The 19,597-nt window shown below is 32.2% G+C and overlaps 1 protein-coding gene across 1 annotated transcript; it reads left to right on the top strand.

The window, feature by feature from the left end:
- The first annotated feature begins 562 nt into the window (after positions 1–562).
- On the top strand, positions 563–2,686 carry LOC108339521 (peptide-N4-(N-acetyl-beta-glucosaminyl)asparagine amidase A). Its single transcript, XM_017576653.2, has one exon. The coding sequence runs from the start codon at positions 626–628 to the stop codon at positions 2,435–2,437; it is 1,812 nt and encodes a 603-aa protein (XP_017432142.1). The 5' UTR covers positions 563–625; the 3' UTR covers positions 2,438–2,686.
- Positions 2,687–19,597: the final 16,911 nt, after the last annotated feature.

Below are 19,597 nucleotides of genomic sequence, written 5' to 3'. Positions count from 1 at the left end.
ATCGTTGAATATATTTTCGCAATGATTTTTGAAAACCATTTAAGTAGATTTCGAAAGCCTTCTAACCTCTCATCAATTTTTGAAAATCGAGTCTTTAACAGTTTTCAAAAACCGTTAAATATATTTTCACAAACATCATTAAAGAAAAAAATCAGTATTCAAAAAGCCAAATTCTAACATTTTTTAGTAAAAATTTTGAAATAAGAAATCAGAATTCGATTTTCTAAAAATCGAATTCTGAAGTTACAAAACCATGTTATCTATGTAAATATAAGCTACAATATGCCACGTAAATTAAAAATAGAACTATGTTATAAAAGAAAAAAATATCGCAATTCTTTACCTAAATAAAATTATAATATGATAAGGGAGTATATTAAATAGAAAAAAATTATTTTTAAAGAAAAAATGGTTAAATTTCCAAACATGAATCCATGTCCACAATGAAAAAGAAAAAATAATTAAACTTTAGGTTTGATTAACATGGTAAAATAACAATATACATATTTTCTCCTAAAATGCCAAACAATATAAAAGGAATTACCTTGTTTGTTTTGTTTTATATGTAGGGAACAACTCTCAAAGCAAAATCATCTTCGCAATTATCACACTTCCTGCAGCCCACATGGACAACTATTTCTTTTTCTTCGTCTTCCTGTTCTTCTCCCATTTCCTCTCCATTTCTGCATCTAATCTCTACAAAATCAAACAACACGCCATTGATTTTACCTCTGAACTCAAATCTTCTGACGACCCTCCACCACCAACGGAGTACTTTGAAGTCACAAGACCCATTGAACTCCCCAAAACAAAACCTTTCTCTCACCACATTCTCCACCACGACTTTGGCTTCACCTATGGCCAACCACCAGTTCTCGCCAACTACACCCCACCCTCGCACTGCCCCTTCAAAACTTTCTCCAAAATCGTGCTTGAGTGGAAGGCCACTTGCAAAGGAAGACAATTTGATCGCATTTTCGGTGTGTGGCTTGGTGGGGTTGAGCTTCTGAGAAGCTGCACTGCAGAGCCAAGAGCCACCGGCATTGTTTGGAGTGTCCACAAGGACATCACAAGGTACCATTCTTTGTTGTTAAGTCCCCAAAACCAAACCTTCGCTGTGTTTCTGGGCAACGTGGTGGATGAAACCTACACTGGGGTTTACCATGTTGATGTCACTATTCACTTTTACCCTTCTGTGAAAAAGAGTTTTGGTGATGGGTCTGGTTCAAAGGTTGGAGATTTGGCCTTTGGGGGTGGTGTCCCTGCTGATTTGGTTCTGCCCATTTCGAGAAACCTCCCACCGAATGATGGGTTGTGGTTTGTTATTGACAATTCCACTGATGGGGGTTTCAAGGAGTTTAGGGTGCCCCAGAATGCCTATAGGGCTGTGTTGGAGGTGTATGTTTCGTTTCATGAGAGGGATGAGTTTTGGTACACTAACCCTCCTGAGGAATATCTCATTGCCAACAACCTCAGTGATGTGCCTGGGGGTGGCCCTTTTAGGGAGGTTGTGGTTTCTCTTGATGGGAAGGTTGTGGGTGCCGTTTGGCCTTTTACTGTGATCTACACTGGAGGGGTTAACCCCCTCTTGTGGAGGCCTATTACTGGAATTGGCTCATTTGATCTCCCCTCCTATGATATTGAGATCACGCCACTTTTGGGAACCTTGTTGGATGGGAAGAGTCATTCGGTGGGGTTCACCGTGACGAACGCTTTGAATGTTTGGTTTGTGGACGCAAATCTGCACATTTGGTTGGATGGGAAGAGCAGTAGGACAGAAGGAGGAGTTTTGGATATTGTTGACAAGCCTTTGGCTTTGTCTCTGGTCACTGACTTCGAAGGTTTGAATGGAATATTTTGGACTAGTGCAAGGAGGTCCATTTTGTCTACTGGTTGGATAAGATCCTCCTATGGGAATGTTACCATCAGTTTTGCTCAAGATTTTGTTTACAACAATTCAATGGTGATGGCTAATGATGGGAATATGCAAACTGTGAATCAACTGATTCTTTCCAATGATAGTGTTCATGCTAATCTGCCATCACCCTTTGTTAAGGATACACAGAGAAAATTTTCTCTATACTTGAGCTCAAATGGGGTGGATCAGGACAATGATACTTCTTTATCCGTTTCAAATGTTACATTAGGATTTAATGTGGACAAGTCAAGGAGCTCGGGTTTTGGATTTTCAAAGAGCTCTGTCAAAAATGTGCAAGATGGTCAGGGTACTATGGTCATCAAAAGGAATTTGGTTGTTAGGGGATTGGGTGAAACACAGCAAGATTACAGTTATGCAAGTGATCATGGACATTGTTATTCTAGGAAAGTTGGCAGCTCAAATTACACTATTCTCTATGACAGAGTCAGTCATCCATGTAACAGAAGAAGTCACACTTATCTTGGTTCTAATTCTATCAAAAAGTTGCCTGTTATGTAGTGTGCTTTCTGTTAAGAACAGAGAAGGTTACTCTCCCTTGCTTGGTCCTACAAAAGTTCTTCCTTTCCGTAAAAGTTTTCCTTTAAAGCTCCAACTGCAGGGATTTGTTCTGTGCTGCTGTGTCAGTTTGTTATTTATTTGCAACCAAGATTTGTCTGTTTTACTCTTTTTTCACAACAAATATGTATTATGCAATAATCAAATTGTGATTCTCTTCCTCAGATTAATCCAACATGGTTAGTTTTCTGAGCTAGTTTTCATAATCTAGAAAGTTTCTGCTTGAATAGCTCTTCAAGCAACATGCTTACATATTTAGTATTCTTGAATCAATACAAAAGTATGCTACCTTTGCTCCCATAAAAAGTCCTTTGTTCACTCCTACTTTTGTTAAAAACTACTTTACGAGTTGCTGTGGTTACAAGTATAGAGAAAATAGAAATCTGCTTGTTTTTCTGATCAAGTATGGTGTAGTGAATTGACCTGTAACACCCATTACCAATATATTAAGTTTTATGCTGCTTCTACAGAACCAAATGAAATGAAGTGTATTTGGTCAGAGTTGGTAATGTGTTAGAAGCTACGCAAAGAATACAAGAGTATGAAATGTTAAAGAAACTAAATAACATATGCAAAATAATGTTACTCAATGAGAAGTATAGTCAAAGGGTTGGTTTCCAGGAGGTTAAGCTTTCAAACTTGAGCAAAAGAGAAACAAATTATGGATAGATGACAAGCAATAACTGTTGGGGGTTCTCTCTCAAGAATTGTTAGGGGTCGTCGAGAAAGATCAAATATCAACGTATATAAATAAAAATAGTAAATAGTTATAATAAAAAAACTTCTGAAAAAAATGATAAAAGAATAATAAATGATTATTATTGATGGATTACAAGTGAACTCATCTTCAATCTGTCTCAAATCCATTTAATTCATGGATTAAATGAGTTAGGTTCAATTTAATCCATTTAAAAGATTATATTTCAAATCTAGAATGAACAGGCTTGATTCAATAATTTGAATCTCTAATTAAAAATGATATAAAATAGTGAAAGTACGAAATTTTAAAATTTGAATATTGTATAAGAATCTTATCTTAATGAGTAAAAGAATTTAACTATAATTAGTTAATTTTTAAAACTTTTAAGAATAAAATATTAACACACTGTGAAAAAGAATCATATGATACATTGGGATGCTAAGAAATCTAATTATGTCCGTGTTTTAGAAACATATATAAAACATTCAGAGTGTCAGTTGAACACACTAATATTATAAAGATTAATTAAAATACTTCAAAATGAATAAAGCTTGCATCATATCATATGATCAAAAAGTGTATTGTATAAAAGGCTATTAGTAACATAGTACAAGTGAATCTTCACTTTTGAAAATGAATAGTTTATTATATATATGTAGGGTACCATACTTTCTTTTTCAGAATTTTATTATAGTGAGCACTCGTTAGAGTACATCAGTTACACTTCCTTATAATACAATGAAACATTGATTTGATTGAAAATGTGTGAAGGTTCATAAATTTTGGGTTTGTTTTATTTTTATTTGTGACATGTACTTTTTTTTGTTTAAATGAAGTTTGAACATTGTAGGAGATGAGATTCTTATTGACATTTCATCACAGGGAAAGTTTGTAAGCTCTCCGAAGTTGCATTACGGGATGGGGAAAAACATTTTATTGCGACGTAGATCGTGATGTTTGGTCGTATTTTGAAGCATTGGAGATAATGAGGGACTTCAAATATGATGGTGAGTAGAAGTTATGGTGGAAGTTGAAGAGGGGAAGCATGGATAAAGTTTTGAAACTTCTTAGTCTAGATAAGGATGCTATAGAGTTGACAAATTATGCAGTGTGTAATATAGTAGATGTTTTTGTCCAACATGTTGTTAATGCAACACTTAAAATTTAGTTAGTTGAAGGCACTAAAAGTGATAAAGTCAATTTTTTCTTAAGCTATTTCTTTTCAGAAAATTTCTTTAATGCAAAATAATTTTTTGTATAAAAATAATCAACAATATAATTTTCAAATGAATTATGATTATTATCCACAACAATCACAATTCATATGATTATTAACAAGTTGTCACATTTAGTACTATACTTGATATAAGTAAGTTGACCATATGTCAACTAAATGATCCTGAGTTTAAAATTCTTTTGAAGATATGAGAATATTGAATTGAAGAAAATGATTAAAGAATTAAATTAGAGGTTGGACAGAGTGAAAGCTAATTTTGATAAAAGATCAAAACATCAACCAATTATAGAATCACATTATGTTGATATAATGAACATACAAATTTTACTAAAGGTGTTGCTGAATTTGTTAATGATAAAGCAGCATAGTCAACTACTTCAAGTGTAGATTTTTGCTCACAAGACGATATTATGAGTCTTACTGATAATCCTATTTACCATCCTAATGCACTTCATGATGCTGAAATTGAGTTGAAGCCACATTCTACATGCATCAAGTTTGTTGATGTGAGCAATGAAAATAAATTTTCAGTTGTGATAATTTTTGACTTAGCTGCGGAACAAAAAGAAAGGTTTCTATAACATGAAAACATGTTAAATTTAAATTCATTTGACATTATTGTTGATAAAAATTTAAAGATGCATGCATGTTTATTTTCTGTTTTTAGCATAAATAGAAATTTTTTTTATTAAAATTTTAAAAATATTTTTTTTACTAAAAATAAAAATTTAAAAATTAATAAAATTGTACAAGTTGGCTTGTACTTCATAGGATTAAAGAAAATTTTTACATATGGCCAGATTGAGCCGAAAGTTTCAAAAGTTTTTTGTCTCCTCCCAAAATAAGTATATAAAAGATAATTTTTGAAAAAAGTGTGGAAGAGACGAATACTAATTAAGATTTTTTTTCTGTTTTTCAATTTTTATTTTATTTCTGAAAAAAATGTGATTTTTTTTAGAAAATTGTGAAAGTATTAACTTTCTAGTGGGTGAAACTTTTAAAAAGTATATCTCATAAGAAATTCACCAAAAAATATTTTATTTTTTTCAATAAAACATATTGGCATTGGATTTTAGGATTTGATTTTATAGCTGAAACTATCATAATTTTTAAATAGTAGTCATGTTTTATGTTGAATGGATTGTTGAATTGATTTGAAGCTAGCCTAATTGGTTCATAATTATAAATTATTAATTGAGTTAATATGAGAATTATTAAGTTAAATCTTTTGTGAAAGAGTTTTTAACCTTGTGAGTTTTGAGCCTAATTATGATGGATGAAACATCGTGTGTCATTCTTATTTTTCTTGAGTGACTTGCTCATGTTTTCTTTATATGCTAATATTTAGATTGATTCTTTTGTTTTGAAACTTAGGTATATATGAACTATTTAATATGATTGAGACATTTCTTGTTTTTAGCTACTTGGCCAAATAAGTCCACCCTAATATTAATTCTTTGAGCCTTTAATTTCTTTCTCTTAAAACCATTGCAAAACCTTGAAAAGAAAAAAAACCATATTATTCTTTATCTTAGGATGAAAGAAGGAGCTAATGGATTGCATTAGGAATGAGTGATGAATAAAGTGTGTGGGTGAGTACCTTACCCACAAAATAATAAAAATGGCAAAAGGAAAAAAAAAAATCATGAAAAAAAAGAGGGTGAAAGGAAAAAAGAGAACAGAAAAAGTAAAAGTGGGAAACAAAATGTAGAAAAAGAAGGATAATTGTTTTCTCAAAAAGTGAAGAAAGAAAATAATATATTTGTTTTCCAAAATCTTTACTCTTTAATTCTTTCTTTCCAAATATTTTAAGCTTCTATATCCTAAATTTTTCCTACCTTTTCCTTAGCCACATTACAACCTTTGAAAAGTCCTCATGATCTTTGAATGCATGTTTTCCAAAAGTATGTGAATATTAGAATCTTGCTAAGTTATGATAGTGTTTACATACATGAGTATTTTGAGTGCAAACACAAGCTTAAGAGAGCATTGGTGAGTAAATGTAAATTTGAACTTGAATGATCTCTTTCATACTTGATTTCCTGATAAATTAAAAATATTAACTCATGTGTTTAAAATAGAGTTTTTCGATTCGCATGATTCATGACAACTTGATTTAGAAATTTGATTAGTTTCCACTGAATTTTTTTCCTTTGGTTAAATGTCGATATGAATATTAATCCAAAATAAAGTTTTGAAATTACTAAGTTTTGCCTACGAATGTAAAAGGATAAGTGTAAGTGTGGGGGTGTGATGAGTGTATATTTATACCCTCATTTCACCTTTAATAGTGGATTCTTAATTGGTTTTTGTACTTTAATAGAATATTTTAATTAGGATTTTTTATAATTGAGTTTATTTAGCATTAGATACAAAAACTTGTTAAAAATAGCTTTTTAGTTGCATAATGTTCTTTGGATATTTTGAGGTGTGTTAGTGCAACTGATGCTAAGTTGAGCTCATTGAGGTGTGAAAATAAATTGGTTAAGTTTCATAACACCTTAAAGATAAACCCAAGAGCTATATCAAATAATCAAGATCACAAGGAGTCAATCCAAGCATAGCTCGAAAAAGTGAATAAATTTGGCTAAGCCAAGAAGAAAGAAGATGCAACAAAAATTGGATCTTGTGATTTTCTCTATTTTTTTCTATTAAAAGAGCTTTGATAATTGATAAATGTTTATGATTAAAATAATCTGGGAAAAATACATTTTAAGATATTTTATTTGATATTGTTAAATAATTACCTTATTTAACTATATCAATAAATATCAAAAGATTACATTATCATAAAAAAGATTACAACAACATAAAAGTCTTAAATAAAGCCCAATCCAATTTCTATATAAAAAGACTTAGGAAAACATATTAGGTAGCTTAGGAACCCTTTGGAGGGTTCAAACTTCGTCCTCTCTCTTTTCTCTCATGTTCTCCACCCTATCTTCTTCTCTTTTCATGTTATTTCAACATTTCATGAAGTGCTAAGCCTCTAGAGTTGATTGTGCTGTAATTTCTTAACTGGATTATGGGGTTAAATGAATAAAAATTTTTCTTCTTTTGATTCTTCTTGTGATTTATTTTTATCTATGTCTTTTGCTTCTTAATAAAGAAAAGTAATGATTTTTATATTATAGCCAGTTAGCATGTTGTCAAATCTACATAACAATCATATGAGTCCAAGAGTATTTAATTTTAATTGAGAATTTACTTTGATTAAAGTTATAAACTTTCATATGATTAAATTAGAAACTTTCATATGATAGTGCAATTGTGTTCTACTTCTTGCTCACTCACAAACTAGGTTTCTTCTAATGAAGTGGCAGCCTCCACTTATACTTTTCCGTTCAACCTTATCACTAGCAAAATCGGTATCACAATATCCTTAAAGATGACTCTCACTCCTTTTGTGGCATAGACCAAGAGATGTTGTTCCTTTAAGATAATGAAATATTTGTTTAATAGCATCGAGATGGGTTTCTCTTGGATCTGACTGAAATCTCGCACAAAGACAGACACTGAACTTGATGTCAGGTTTAGACGCATTGAGATACAAAAGTGAGCCTATCATTTGACGATAGAGAGTGTTGTCCACTTTTGTTGAGCTTTCATCTAGCCCTAGGTTAGTCGTTGGATGCATTGAAGTCTTTATCTCCTTAGTGTTATCCATTTTAAACTTTTTGAACAGCTCCTTGACATGCTTGGTTTGGGGTATGTAAATCGCGTCGTCTTCTTTCTTGATTTGTATTCCAAGAAAGAACTTTAGCTCACCCGGCGTTCAACAAAATCAAGCTATATCAGATGAACTCAAGAGTGCATTCTTAAATGGTGACATTACGGAAGAAGTGTACATGGAACAACCTCCAGGGTTTGAATGGCAGACCAATCCTACACACGTCTTCAGACTTAACAAAGCTTTATATGGATTAAAGCAAGCTCCCAAAGCTTGGTGTGAAAGGTTAAGTCTCTTCCTTATAAAGAATGGTTTCACGAGAGGTGAAGTAGACATCATGTGTAACACCCCTAATAGAGTGCCACTTGTAAATAATAAGATCCGAAATTTAGGCCAATTTTTTTTTTCATTTAAAATCTGTCGCTTATAAACGTTTATATAAAATCGCGGAAGCAAATAAAACATGAGATATCTGAACGTATAAAAATATAAAATTCAAACCTTACAATTTTCAAATCCATTATTCTAAACATGGAATAACATTAAAACATAAAACATAATAAAATTCCCACCAACAAAACCCCATTTCTCTCGTCGCGTTACTTCTGCCCTACTTTATCTACATCGTCATCTACTCCCGTATAAGTACGATCATTGTAGGTGGAACCACAACCACAAAAGGAAAGGGTGAGTAGCAAAGAATATAACATAGCATACAATTCAGTAATCATATCATCAAAACACAGACTGCACCAGTCGTCACATCACATTATCCCTCAATACTCAACTCATAATTCCGACATCATCTTACGTCCTAATGCTCAACTCATAACATAGTATATCACTACCAGACTATCATAGTGATAACATTACAATACATCACGCTATTCAAAACAATGACTCACTTAGATCATTCTCACAAGCTTCTGTTGTTTTCTTGAATTTTGTCGTACCAAACCTGTTTCGCAAAACAGGGCGATTCGAGCTGCCTTCCATCGCAACTTCAGGCCTATCTCCTCGACTCCTTAAGGAATTACGAGTAAAAACTTCGGTTAGGTGCACCCACCGAGCACTATACTCACATGAGCCGAAGTCATTGGGTGAGACATCCAATCCTCTCTAATCCTCACGAACGAGGAAACGGTGACACCCGAATCCCTGTCTCCGCAGAGATCCAACACATTATCGTATCACAATACAAACATCATTCGTCGACAAAATTTCAAGAAAATGACAAAACGATTATTCTCACAACCACACCATCACAACCACACCATCACAACCATACATATTTCCTGTTAACATGTATAAAGTCAACCAAAATTATTCACCAATACCAAATTCATAATAATTAAATACATTAATTATCACTTATACACCTAATTTCACATTTCCGTCAACTATAACACTATTTGTGGTATACCCTCACTTTTACTAATTTAAGTATACTTCCTCTCTTAAACCTACCAACCCAAGTGGATCCCATAAGTCATTTTAATTCTAAAGCTACACTTTATTTTTCTCTCACCAAGTGACCCCACTTAAAAACACTCATTTCTAAAAGCTCTTTCTCTCTCTCCTTCTTTCTTTACTTTTTAAGTAACCACTCTTTCTAGCTCCATCTTGTTCACTTTTTCATCTATCACTCATAAAACCAACTTCACTCCCCTTTTCTCTCTCAGCTAAACCGTAGACCCCACACCACACCACACGCTATTTTATTTCACTTCTCTATTCATCTCTTCACGTTAAACACATGCACACCTTCATTCCTTCTTTCTTTTCTCCTTTTGACTTTTCAACACACATCCTACCCTTGCTCCCCCTCATTTTTACCTCACTCTACTACCCCTCTCCCTTCTTATATTTTGTTTTCTTCTTCACCCAAAAACCAAAACATAACTTATTTCCCTTCCATCATTTACGTAAGCCCCTGCACAAATCACCTCCTTTCTCCCTCTCTTTCACGTCAAATCATCTAGAACCCACACCATTCTTTTTATTTTATTTTCTCTTCACACAACTAAAACTCATTTACTTCCCTCACCATTAATACATAAAACCCATGCATCCCATTTCTCAACTTTCTCTTTTTTTCTTTTGGTTATGTGAGTATCCCCTCCTTACTTTCTAAAACCGAGAGCCCCACACCACTTTACCGATCCTCCTTCTCTTCTTCTTCCTCAACTCCAAAATGCAAGACTCTTCTCTTTTCCTTTGTCTCTTTTACTTTGTCTCTTTTACTTGAGTTGTAATGTGCCCATATCTGTCTTCCACTTACATTCTTCATTCTTCACAGTTTTTCATCCAAACCCATGTACTCCAACTCACCACAACATCACTTTCACTCCACTCATTCTCATAACTCATTTCTTTTCTCTTCCAACAATAGAAGAGAATTCTCAATACCCTCTTACTCACACTCTTGGTTAAAGAGTGTAGACAAATGCCCCTCAATATATATAATTCATGCTTGGTAAAAATAAACATGATTTTAACTGTACTCAGGACACTTTTTCATACACAAACAACACCCTAAATTACCCAACCATGTGTACCCATTATAGCAATATCACTTTTCATAAAACATGAACATATATACCCCATGTAATATCAAAAACGAAAATAAACATGTGATTACCCATTCTCCATACAACAACCCATAAAACTTAAACACAAAAGAAGGGTGCATGCATCAACATGTCATTTTTAATCTCCACACAAAAGAAAGAGAACATGCAACAACATTTTAACTTTAATCTCACACCAAAGGAAGAAAGCATGCAACAACAATACCATGTTGTCTTCTATCCATCATACACTATGTTAAATCCCAAGTTAAATCCCTTACCTTTATTCCAAGCTAGCTTCCAAGGTTCTTAGGTTTCTTTCTTTCACTAGACAACAAACTTCTACTCCTCTTTGTCTCCTACAAGTCACGTCCAAAACTCAAAAGGCTAGGAGGGTTCTTTCTTTCTCTCACCAACTTGGTTGTTCTCACAATAAAATGTTTCTCTCTACTCAACTTACGACTCTCTCTAACACCACTTTAATGTGTGTAAAAGATAGACTTAAAGTGTGTTTAAGTGCTTCTAAAATGTCCATTTATGTAGTCTACAATTTTTAATGCAATAGTTAACCTTCCCAAGGAACTCCAAGGTCACTCATAAGCTTCATGTGCCTAGAAAACATGTGCCCAACCCATGAAAATGCAAAAATGTACTAGGAACCCATTCAAGCATTTTTAACGTATGGAAAGGAGGAATAAAATGGCATATATGTATGCCCCTGGAACGTTCACGGCCAACACAAAACAACCACAACTTTTCTTTGGCTTTCCCTCTCCCACCATGCAATTACGACACATAAAATAAAATAAAAGCACTTCAATGTAATGGTTATATGCTGCAACGTTTTTAACGTAAATAAGGCTTCACTTTTCAACTTTCTCCAACTAAAATGCATGCACACAAATAATAAAATATAGGAAAATGTCTTTTTAATAACTTTTTTTTCTAACATGATAATTTGTGATTTGTTTATTTTAAATATACGGAACAATAATAAAACAGTGACACATTTGTTTGTAAATAAAATTATTAAAATATCATAGTCTAAAATATAATACCTTACTCACACTCTCTCTTTCCTCGTTTAATGAAAGAAACAAAAGCAATGTAGGAGCTAAACCAATATTCACGGCCAGCACCATGAGATTGACGTTGCACACCACATTTCCCTCTTTCTTACCTCATTTGTGGGACCGAGATGCCAAGTTGGAAACTAAAAAGAAGCTAGAAATGTGTTTGGCTTTGAGAGGGTTTAAACATGAGACATTGCACACACCCTTTCCTTGCAAACACAATAACCACTAGACCAAACTAAATTCACTAATACAATTACACAACCAATTATATTTAACTACTCTTTCACGCTTTTTCGTAAATTAACATAACAAAAATTATTAATTTAATTTTATTTACCTCATTAAATATTTCTCAATATCATGTTACAAAATAATTTATTAAATAAATCCCAAAATAAAATTTCGTTTTATTTATACGGGTCTTACATCATGCTCTTCAAGAAAAATGTCAACTAAAGTTTCATAATCATTCAGATATATGTTGATGACATTATCTTTTATGCTACTGATAAAAAGTTGTGTCAAGACTTCTTGATCATGATGCAAGAAGAATTCGAGATGAGTAATAGCTTAACCATTTTAGTTTTTTTACCATTGCACCTTTCTTTTGAGCCTTAGCCATATTTTTTGTTTCCATTCATTACAAGCCCTTTCCCCACCAAATACCTAACCTGTAGAGACATGTGAGAGGGATGGAGATCTAGGAACTTAGTGAGTACAACAGAAAAGAAAGGCCAAAAGTGAAAAAGAAAAGAAAAATGAGCTGAGAAATCTGGTTGTGTGAAAAAAAAGCAAGTTTGAAAAAGAGAAAAATAACAAAAGAATTGAAAAAAAAATGAGACCTGAGCAGTTTGTAAAAACTAGAGAGAAAGAGAAAAGAAATTGGATTGGCCAAAGTTAGACAAAGAGTGCACTGAGTTCTAGGATCTTTCTTCTTCTTCACAGTTTCTACTTCCATTAGCCTTGTGTTTATTGACTTTTCATACCATGTACATTACAAGCCATTAAAGACCTTTTGATTTAGATACCATGAGCAGAACACTTTCACTTAGAGTCCTTTCAAAGTTAAGAATTGAAGTTAACATGTCATGAGTGAGTGAAACAAGATAGCCTTAAACACTTGAGTGAATATGAGTGAAAACACTTGTTCCTGTGAGGCTGAAACTAATTTATGCTTTTCTGATTGTGTTCATTGCTGAAATTGGCTGAATGAAGTTGTTTTTCAAATGCTTGGATTGCTGAAACTCAGGTTTAAAGTTGAGAAGTATGATTGTGCAGTTTTGATTGAAGAAGTGGCTGAAAATGATTGAATTGGCAGAATGGGTTGAGTTGTGAATAAGTCTAGTGTTCCTAGTTTGTGTTTAGTCATCTAATTGTTTCTAAGTTTTCGTATTAAGTCTTTTTCTTTTTGGTTTGAGTCTTTATTCTTTTCTTTTTCATTTTAGTTTTCCCTAGGGCAATTCCTTAAGTGTGAGGGTGTGATAACTCCCAAAATTTCCCCATTTTTGTGTGATAATAATCTATTTTTAGGATATTTTAGTTTTTAATTCATTAGAAATAATATAGTTTAGAGTAATTAGGATAAAAATAGGTTTTCGTAAAAATAGTGTTAATTTTCCCTTTTTAGTTAAATAAAATAGGTTTTTAAATAATTAGGTATTTTCTCTTTTAGAAAAATATTCAGAAAATTTAAATAAAAATTTCTTTTATTGTTATAGACTTTTACTTCTTCTTTTTGTTGTTTAATTCTTCATTTCTTATCTTTTTGCAGGATTAGCCCTTGGAAAAATAGGCTAGAGTTAAGTGAATAAAAGTTGTTTGGGCTACAGATTGGGCCGCTGCATTATGCTGATGGGTGTTACTCCCAACACCACCACACATTACTTCTTGTACCACCACACTTTTTTTAAATTCCAAAATTATCCTTTATATCTTAAAATTTCCTACACCCCTCCTTTTTCCTTGAACGGACGTCGACATCCGACATCCGTTGAAGAAAAAATTCTTCAACGGATGTGGGACATCCGCACATCCGTTTAGTTTTTTTTTTTTTAAATTTTTAGATTTTTTAAGTTTTTAAATTAATATATAAATATTATTTAATTTTTTTAAAAATTATTACTTAACTATTTATAAATTAATTTTATTTTATTTAATAAAATAATTATTATAATTTAATTTATATATTATTATTTTAAATAATAATTAAAATACTTTTAAAATTTTATTAAAATGGATACGGATGTGGTAACATCTGTAAAAAAATTTTCTTTTTAAAGTTTTTAGTTTTTTATTATATTATATTTTAAATTAATATATAAATATTATTTAATTTTTTTAAAATTATTATTTAATTAATTATAAATTAATTTTATTTTATTTAATAAAATAATTATTATTAATTTAATTTATGTATTATTATTTAAATAATAAAAAAATTTATTAAAATGGACGTGGGCAATTCATAAAGTTTTTTCTTTTTAAATTTTTAGTTTTTAATTTATTATATTTTAAATTAATATATAAATATTATTTAATTAATTTAAAATTATTACTTAATTATTTCTAAATTAATTTTATTTTATTTAATAAAATAATTATTACTAATTTAATTTATATATTATTATTTAAATAATAATCAAAATACTTTTAAAATTTTTTATTGAAACGGATGTGGCAATCCGTTAACGGATCTCGCCACATCCGTTGAAGATTTTTTTTTTTAAGTTTTTAGTTTTTTTAAGTTTTAAATTAATATATAAATATTATTTAATTAATTTAAAATTATTACTTAATTTTTTATGAATTAATTTTATTTTATTTAATAAAATAATTATTATTAATTTAATTTATATATTATTATTTAAATAATAATCAAAATACTTTTAAATTTTTTTATTAAAACGGATGTGGCAATCCGTTAACGGATCTCGCCACATCCGTTGAAGATTATTATTTTTTTAAAAATAAAAACAATAAATTAAAATATAAAATATGTGAATAGACGGATGTCAACATCCGTTGAAGGTGAAACAGATGTTGACATCCGTTTTAGAGAAGGGTAAAATTGATATGGGGGTGGTGTAAGGAGCATTCGGTGGTGGTGGAGGGAGTAACTGCCTATGCTGATTGAAAAAAAAACTATGCACCGTGGCTGTTTTGGGCTTTTGCACATGAAGCTGCTAGAGTTAAATTGGGTTGCTTTTGATGGGTTGATGCCGTGCGGAGAGGAAAAGAATTCTGATGCGTTGGGATGGCAATTACTGCTACTTTGAAGCCCTTTAGGATGATTAATGAAACACAGTGATTCATGCTGCGAGAAGGGGAAGGTTGTTGGGTCTTCTAATTCACGTACCATTTGTGTAAAAGAGCTCGATCAAATTTGAAGGCTTTCCCCCAATTCTCTCAACATTAGACCTAGGGTTCTTCAACGTAGAGAGAAGAAGAGGTGTTGTGACGAAGCCAGAGACGCAAGCTCCACGACCCATACACAGACTGCCTAAGAGGAAGCCGACCCATAATGATGATCGGACCAGAATGCTGATGTTGACGGTTGAAGAGAAGAGAGGTTAGAGTCAGTTGAAGATTGATTCGAGAAGCTTCCAAAGTTGTAACTGATTCTTCCCCTTTTTCCCCCTTTCTTTCCTTCTTTTTCTACCTTTGAACTTTCTTTATATAAAGGGAAGTCTCGTAAAGTGAAAAATACATGTAGTGGGTGACAGACACTATACTTAGACTAGGTTTTTACAAATTCTCGCTTTAGTTTTAGATTTACTGTTTTCATAGAAGTAGAAACTTTGATCTTTGCTTCGCTGGGGTTCTTTGATCTCTCCATTGGGTGACACATGATGGAATCTTTGACTCTGGTATCTTTACTTTTGATTTCCAGTTCTTAATGAAAATTGCTCTTTCTAATTTCTGTTTCAATTTACGTTTCTCTTTGCACCTTTAAATTTCCAGCACTGCTATTGTTTGATTTTTATCTCTTACCTTTATGTTTCTCGCATCTATTTTGTTTAATTTGATTTACTTTTCTGAATTTACGTTTTGCTTTGATATGTTCATTGAGTTTTATGTTCATTGAGTTTTACTTGTTCTTGTTGAACGTAGTATAGGATATTTTCATTTTGGGTTGTGTATTGTAGATTGGTTCTGATACCTCTGGTTAAAGCTGTAATTCTGAGTTAGATGTGCATAGAATTGGACTATTGAATGAGAATTACCACTTTAAGTTCTATGAACTAAAAAGACTCCAAAGAGGGGCTTGACTTTTTAGAATGTCTTTCTGAAAGTAATTGAGATTCTTTGTCCAGTCTAATACACATTTGCCCCGGAATTTTGCTTTTACCTAATGTTCTTTGTTTTGTTTCCATTTGAATTTCTTTGTATCACTCTTGAGTAGATCTTAGGTTAGTTTGAATGTTGATATCCTTTGTTTCCTTTTAATTGGTTCTGTTATATGAAGTTTTATATTTGTTAAATTGAGTTCTTTTGATTTCCAGATCATGTATATAGATAGTGTGCATTTAGCATTTATGTTCTGTTTGCATCTATTCCTAGTTTTCCATTTTAGTTTCTTTTGCTTATTTTAGTCATTCATAGATTTAGGTTTGGATTCTGTCATTGAATTGCACGAGTAGTAGCTTTCATTAGTTTAGCTTTCTTTTTGTTAGTTGCTTAGTAGTTTAGTTTCTGTTTCATCATAGTCATTGCTTCATTGGCATTGCATTTTAATTGATACACATATTATTCCTTCATTCCAGCTTAGGTTCATATCTGCATTATGCATCAATATATATTAAGTATCATGCATTGCATAGTCTTTTATTTTCTTTCTTTAGATTTAATTTTTTCCCCCACCTAGTTTTAGTAAACAAATAAAAGAGGTCCTAATTCTATAATTTCTAAACTTAATAAGAACCAAGTCCTTGGATTAGACCCTAGGTTGCCCCTATACTACATTAGTGGGGAATTTAGGTTTGTTGAGATTTTAGGCGACAAAAATCTGTTCAACAGCCCTCAGCGCAGGAGTCTCACAGTCACGCCTGAGCACCCTTTTTGGGACGCTGAGCGTTGTCCTCTAGCAACCTCGCCTGGGCGCCCTAAGTAGGGGAGCTGAGAGGTGTCAACGTTAGCCCATGATCCAATTTAGCCCTATTTAAGGATTTGCTCGTCCTAAAGGGGTATCTTTTGACAAAATTAACACAAACTCAGATTTTCTCTAACTCTCTAGAGGCAGAATTGGATGCGGAAGCTCTCCTCTTCAGTTTTTAGGGTTTATCTTTCATTCTCATTTCATTGTTCATCTAGTTTTCCCATGACAAGGGGGAACTAAATTCAATTTGTTGTTGGGGGATGATGTAACCTTGTGAACTCTCATGTATTTGAATTGATTCCAATTTATTTATGATTCTTTCATCAATTGTTAGGGGTTATTCTTCTTTTCTCTATGCTTGTTATGTTTAACTCATTCACGACATCATTATTGATTTTCGTGATATGGAACACATGAGAAACCTAGATCTGGAGAATTGCTCCCAAAAACAATATTGTCCAAGGATGAGGATAGGAGGTTTGGTCATCTTAAGATTCTAATCGTAATGCAGAATTAATTATTAGGAGTGCAAGGGATTGTGGTCTAGTAATTAAGAATAGACTTTCTTCGTTGAGGAATCGGGTTTGAAGTACTTTAGAAAGTGACGTTAACAATTGAATGAAGATGAATTCTTTTATGCATGAGAGTAAACTAGGTGAAATCTAAACCCCAAAAACATATTCATCTCATATTTTCAATATCATCCATTCATCTGTGTTTTCTTCAATTGATCAAAAGTGTATTCATATTTACTTTCTTGTTTTTGCATTCAAAATCCCAAATTGTTCTTCAAAAGTCTTAATTAATTAAGTGATCACATGACTGTTTAGTGTAAGGAGTCTTTTGGAAAATGATACTTGGTTTTACCATTTATTATTACTTGATACGATTCGGTACATTTGTTGATATCTTTACATTTTGAGAGGGAAAAGAAATTGAATATCTAAAGTAATCCATACCTGTTTTAAGGTTAGCAGGTATAAAATTAAGGATTTTATGTACCTATTCTCATTGCAATCGGTATAAATCTATTTGTATTTTTTTACAATTTTTCTACTGCATCTCTTTTTATACCTGATTTCATTATAATCGGTGTAAAAAAGTTTCTCTTATTTACAAAATTGCCACAACGACACTTTTTATAGCTGGTGGATTTTAACAAGTATAAAAAATCGCTATAAAAGGTATATTTTCCACCAGTGGAAGGAAAGAAACCTAAGAACCTTGGAAGCTAGCTTGGAAGAAAGGTAAGAGATTTAACTTGGGATTTAACATAGTTTATGATGGGTAGAAGACAATATGGTATTGTTGTTGCATGCTTTCTTCCTTTGGTTGATATTAAAGTTAAAATGTTGTTGTATGTTCTCTTTCTTTTGTGTGGAGATTAAAAATGACATGTTGATGCATGCACTCTTCTTTTGTGTTTAAGTTTCATGGATTGTTGTATGGAGAATGGATAATCACATGTTTATTTTCTTTTTTGATATTACATGGGGTATACATGTTCATGTTTTATTAAAAGTGATGTTGTTATAATGGGTACACATGGTTGGGTACTTTAGGGTGTTGTTTGTGTATGAAAAAGTTTCTTGAGTACAGTTAAAATCATGTTTATTTTTACCAAGCATGAATTATATATATTGAGGGGCACTTGTCTACACTCTTTAACCAAGAGTATGGGTAAGAGGGTATTGGGAATTCTCTTCCATTGTTGGAAGAGAAGAAAAATGAGTTATGAGAATGAGTGGAGTGAAAGTGATGTTGTGGTGAGTTGGAGTACATGGGTTTGGATGAAAAATTGTGAAGAATGAAGAATGTAAGTGGAAGGTAGATATGGGCACATTACAATTGAAGTAAAAGAGACAAAGGTATTGAGAATTCTCTTCCATTGTTGGAAGAGAAGAAAAATGAGTTATGAGAATGAGTGGAGTGAAAGTGATGTTGTGGTGAGTTGGAGTACATGGGTTTGGATGAAAAACTGTGAAGAATGAAGAATGCAAGTGGAAGGTAGATATGGGCACATTACAATTGAAGTAAAAGAGACAAAGGAAAAGAGAAGAGTCTTGGATTTTGGAGTTGAGAAAGAAGAAGAGAAGAACGATAGGTAGAGTGGTGTGTGGCTCTCGGTTTTAGAAAGTAAGTTAACACTCGGCAAGTGTATCGAATCGTGTCAAGTAATAATAAAATGGTAAGACCAAGTATTGTTTTCCAAAGGACTCACGACCTAAACAATTATGTGATTTGTTGATTAAATTAGACTTGTAAACGAAAACATTGTTGTTGAATTACAAAAAATAAACATGAATGCAAAGTTTCGATTAATGGAATAGAAAGATGCAAAAACGGTTGATGTAAAATATGAATGATTATGTTGTTGGGGTTTCCAATTCATCCTATCCACTCTCATGTATTCAAGAATTCATCTTTCTTCATTAATATTAATGCCATTTTCTAATTTACCTTAAACTCGATGTCTCGGTGAAGAAAGCCTACTCCTAATCACTAGTTTACAGTGTCTTGTCTCCCTAGCAATTATTCATGGATTACATTCGCACAGAAGCGTAAATGCAACCAATCCTCCTATTCCTATGTCTAGGCAATATTGCTCTTGGGAGAATTTCTTCAGTTCTAGATTTACTTATGTGTCCATACAAATAACATCAATGATCATGCATTTGAATGAGTTAAACAAGCATACATAGAATATAGAAGAAAAATCCTAACAATTAATAAAAGAAAGCATATAAATTAAAGA

Source organism: Vigna angularis, chromosome 5, assembly GCF_016808095.1.
Source record: "Vigna angularis cultivar LongXiaoDou No.4 chromosome 5, ASM1680809v1, whole genome shotgun sequence".
NCBI classification, from domain to species: Eukaryota; Viridiplantae; Streptophyta; class Magnoliopsida; order Fabales; family Fabaceae; genus Vigna; species Vigna angularis.
This window is presented reverse-complemented; position numbering and strand designations above follow the sequence as displayed.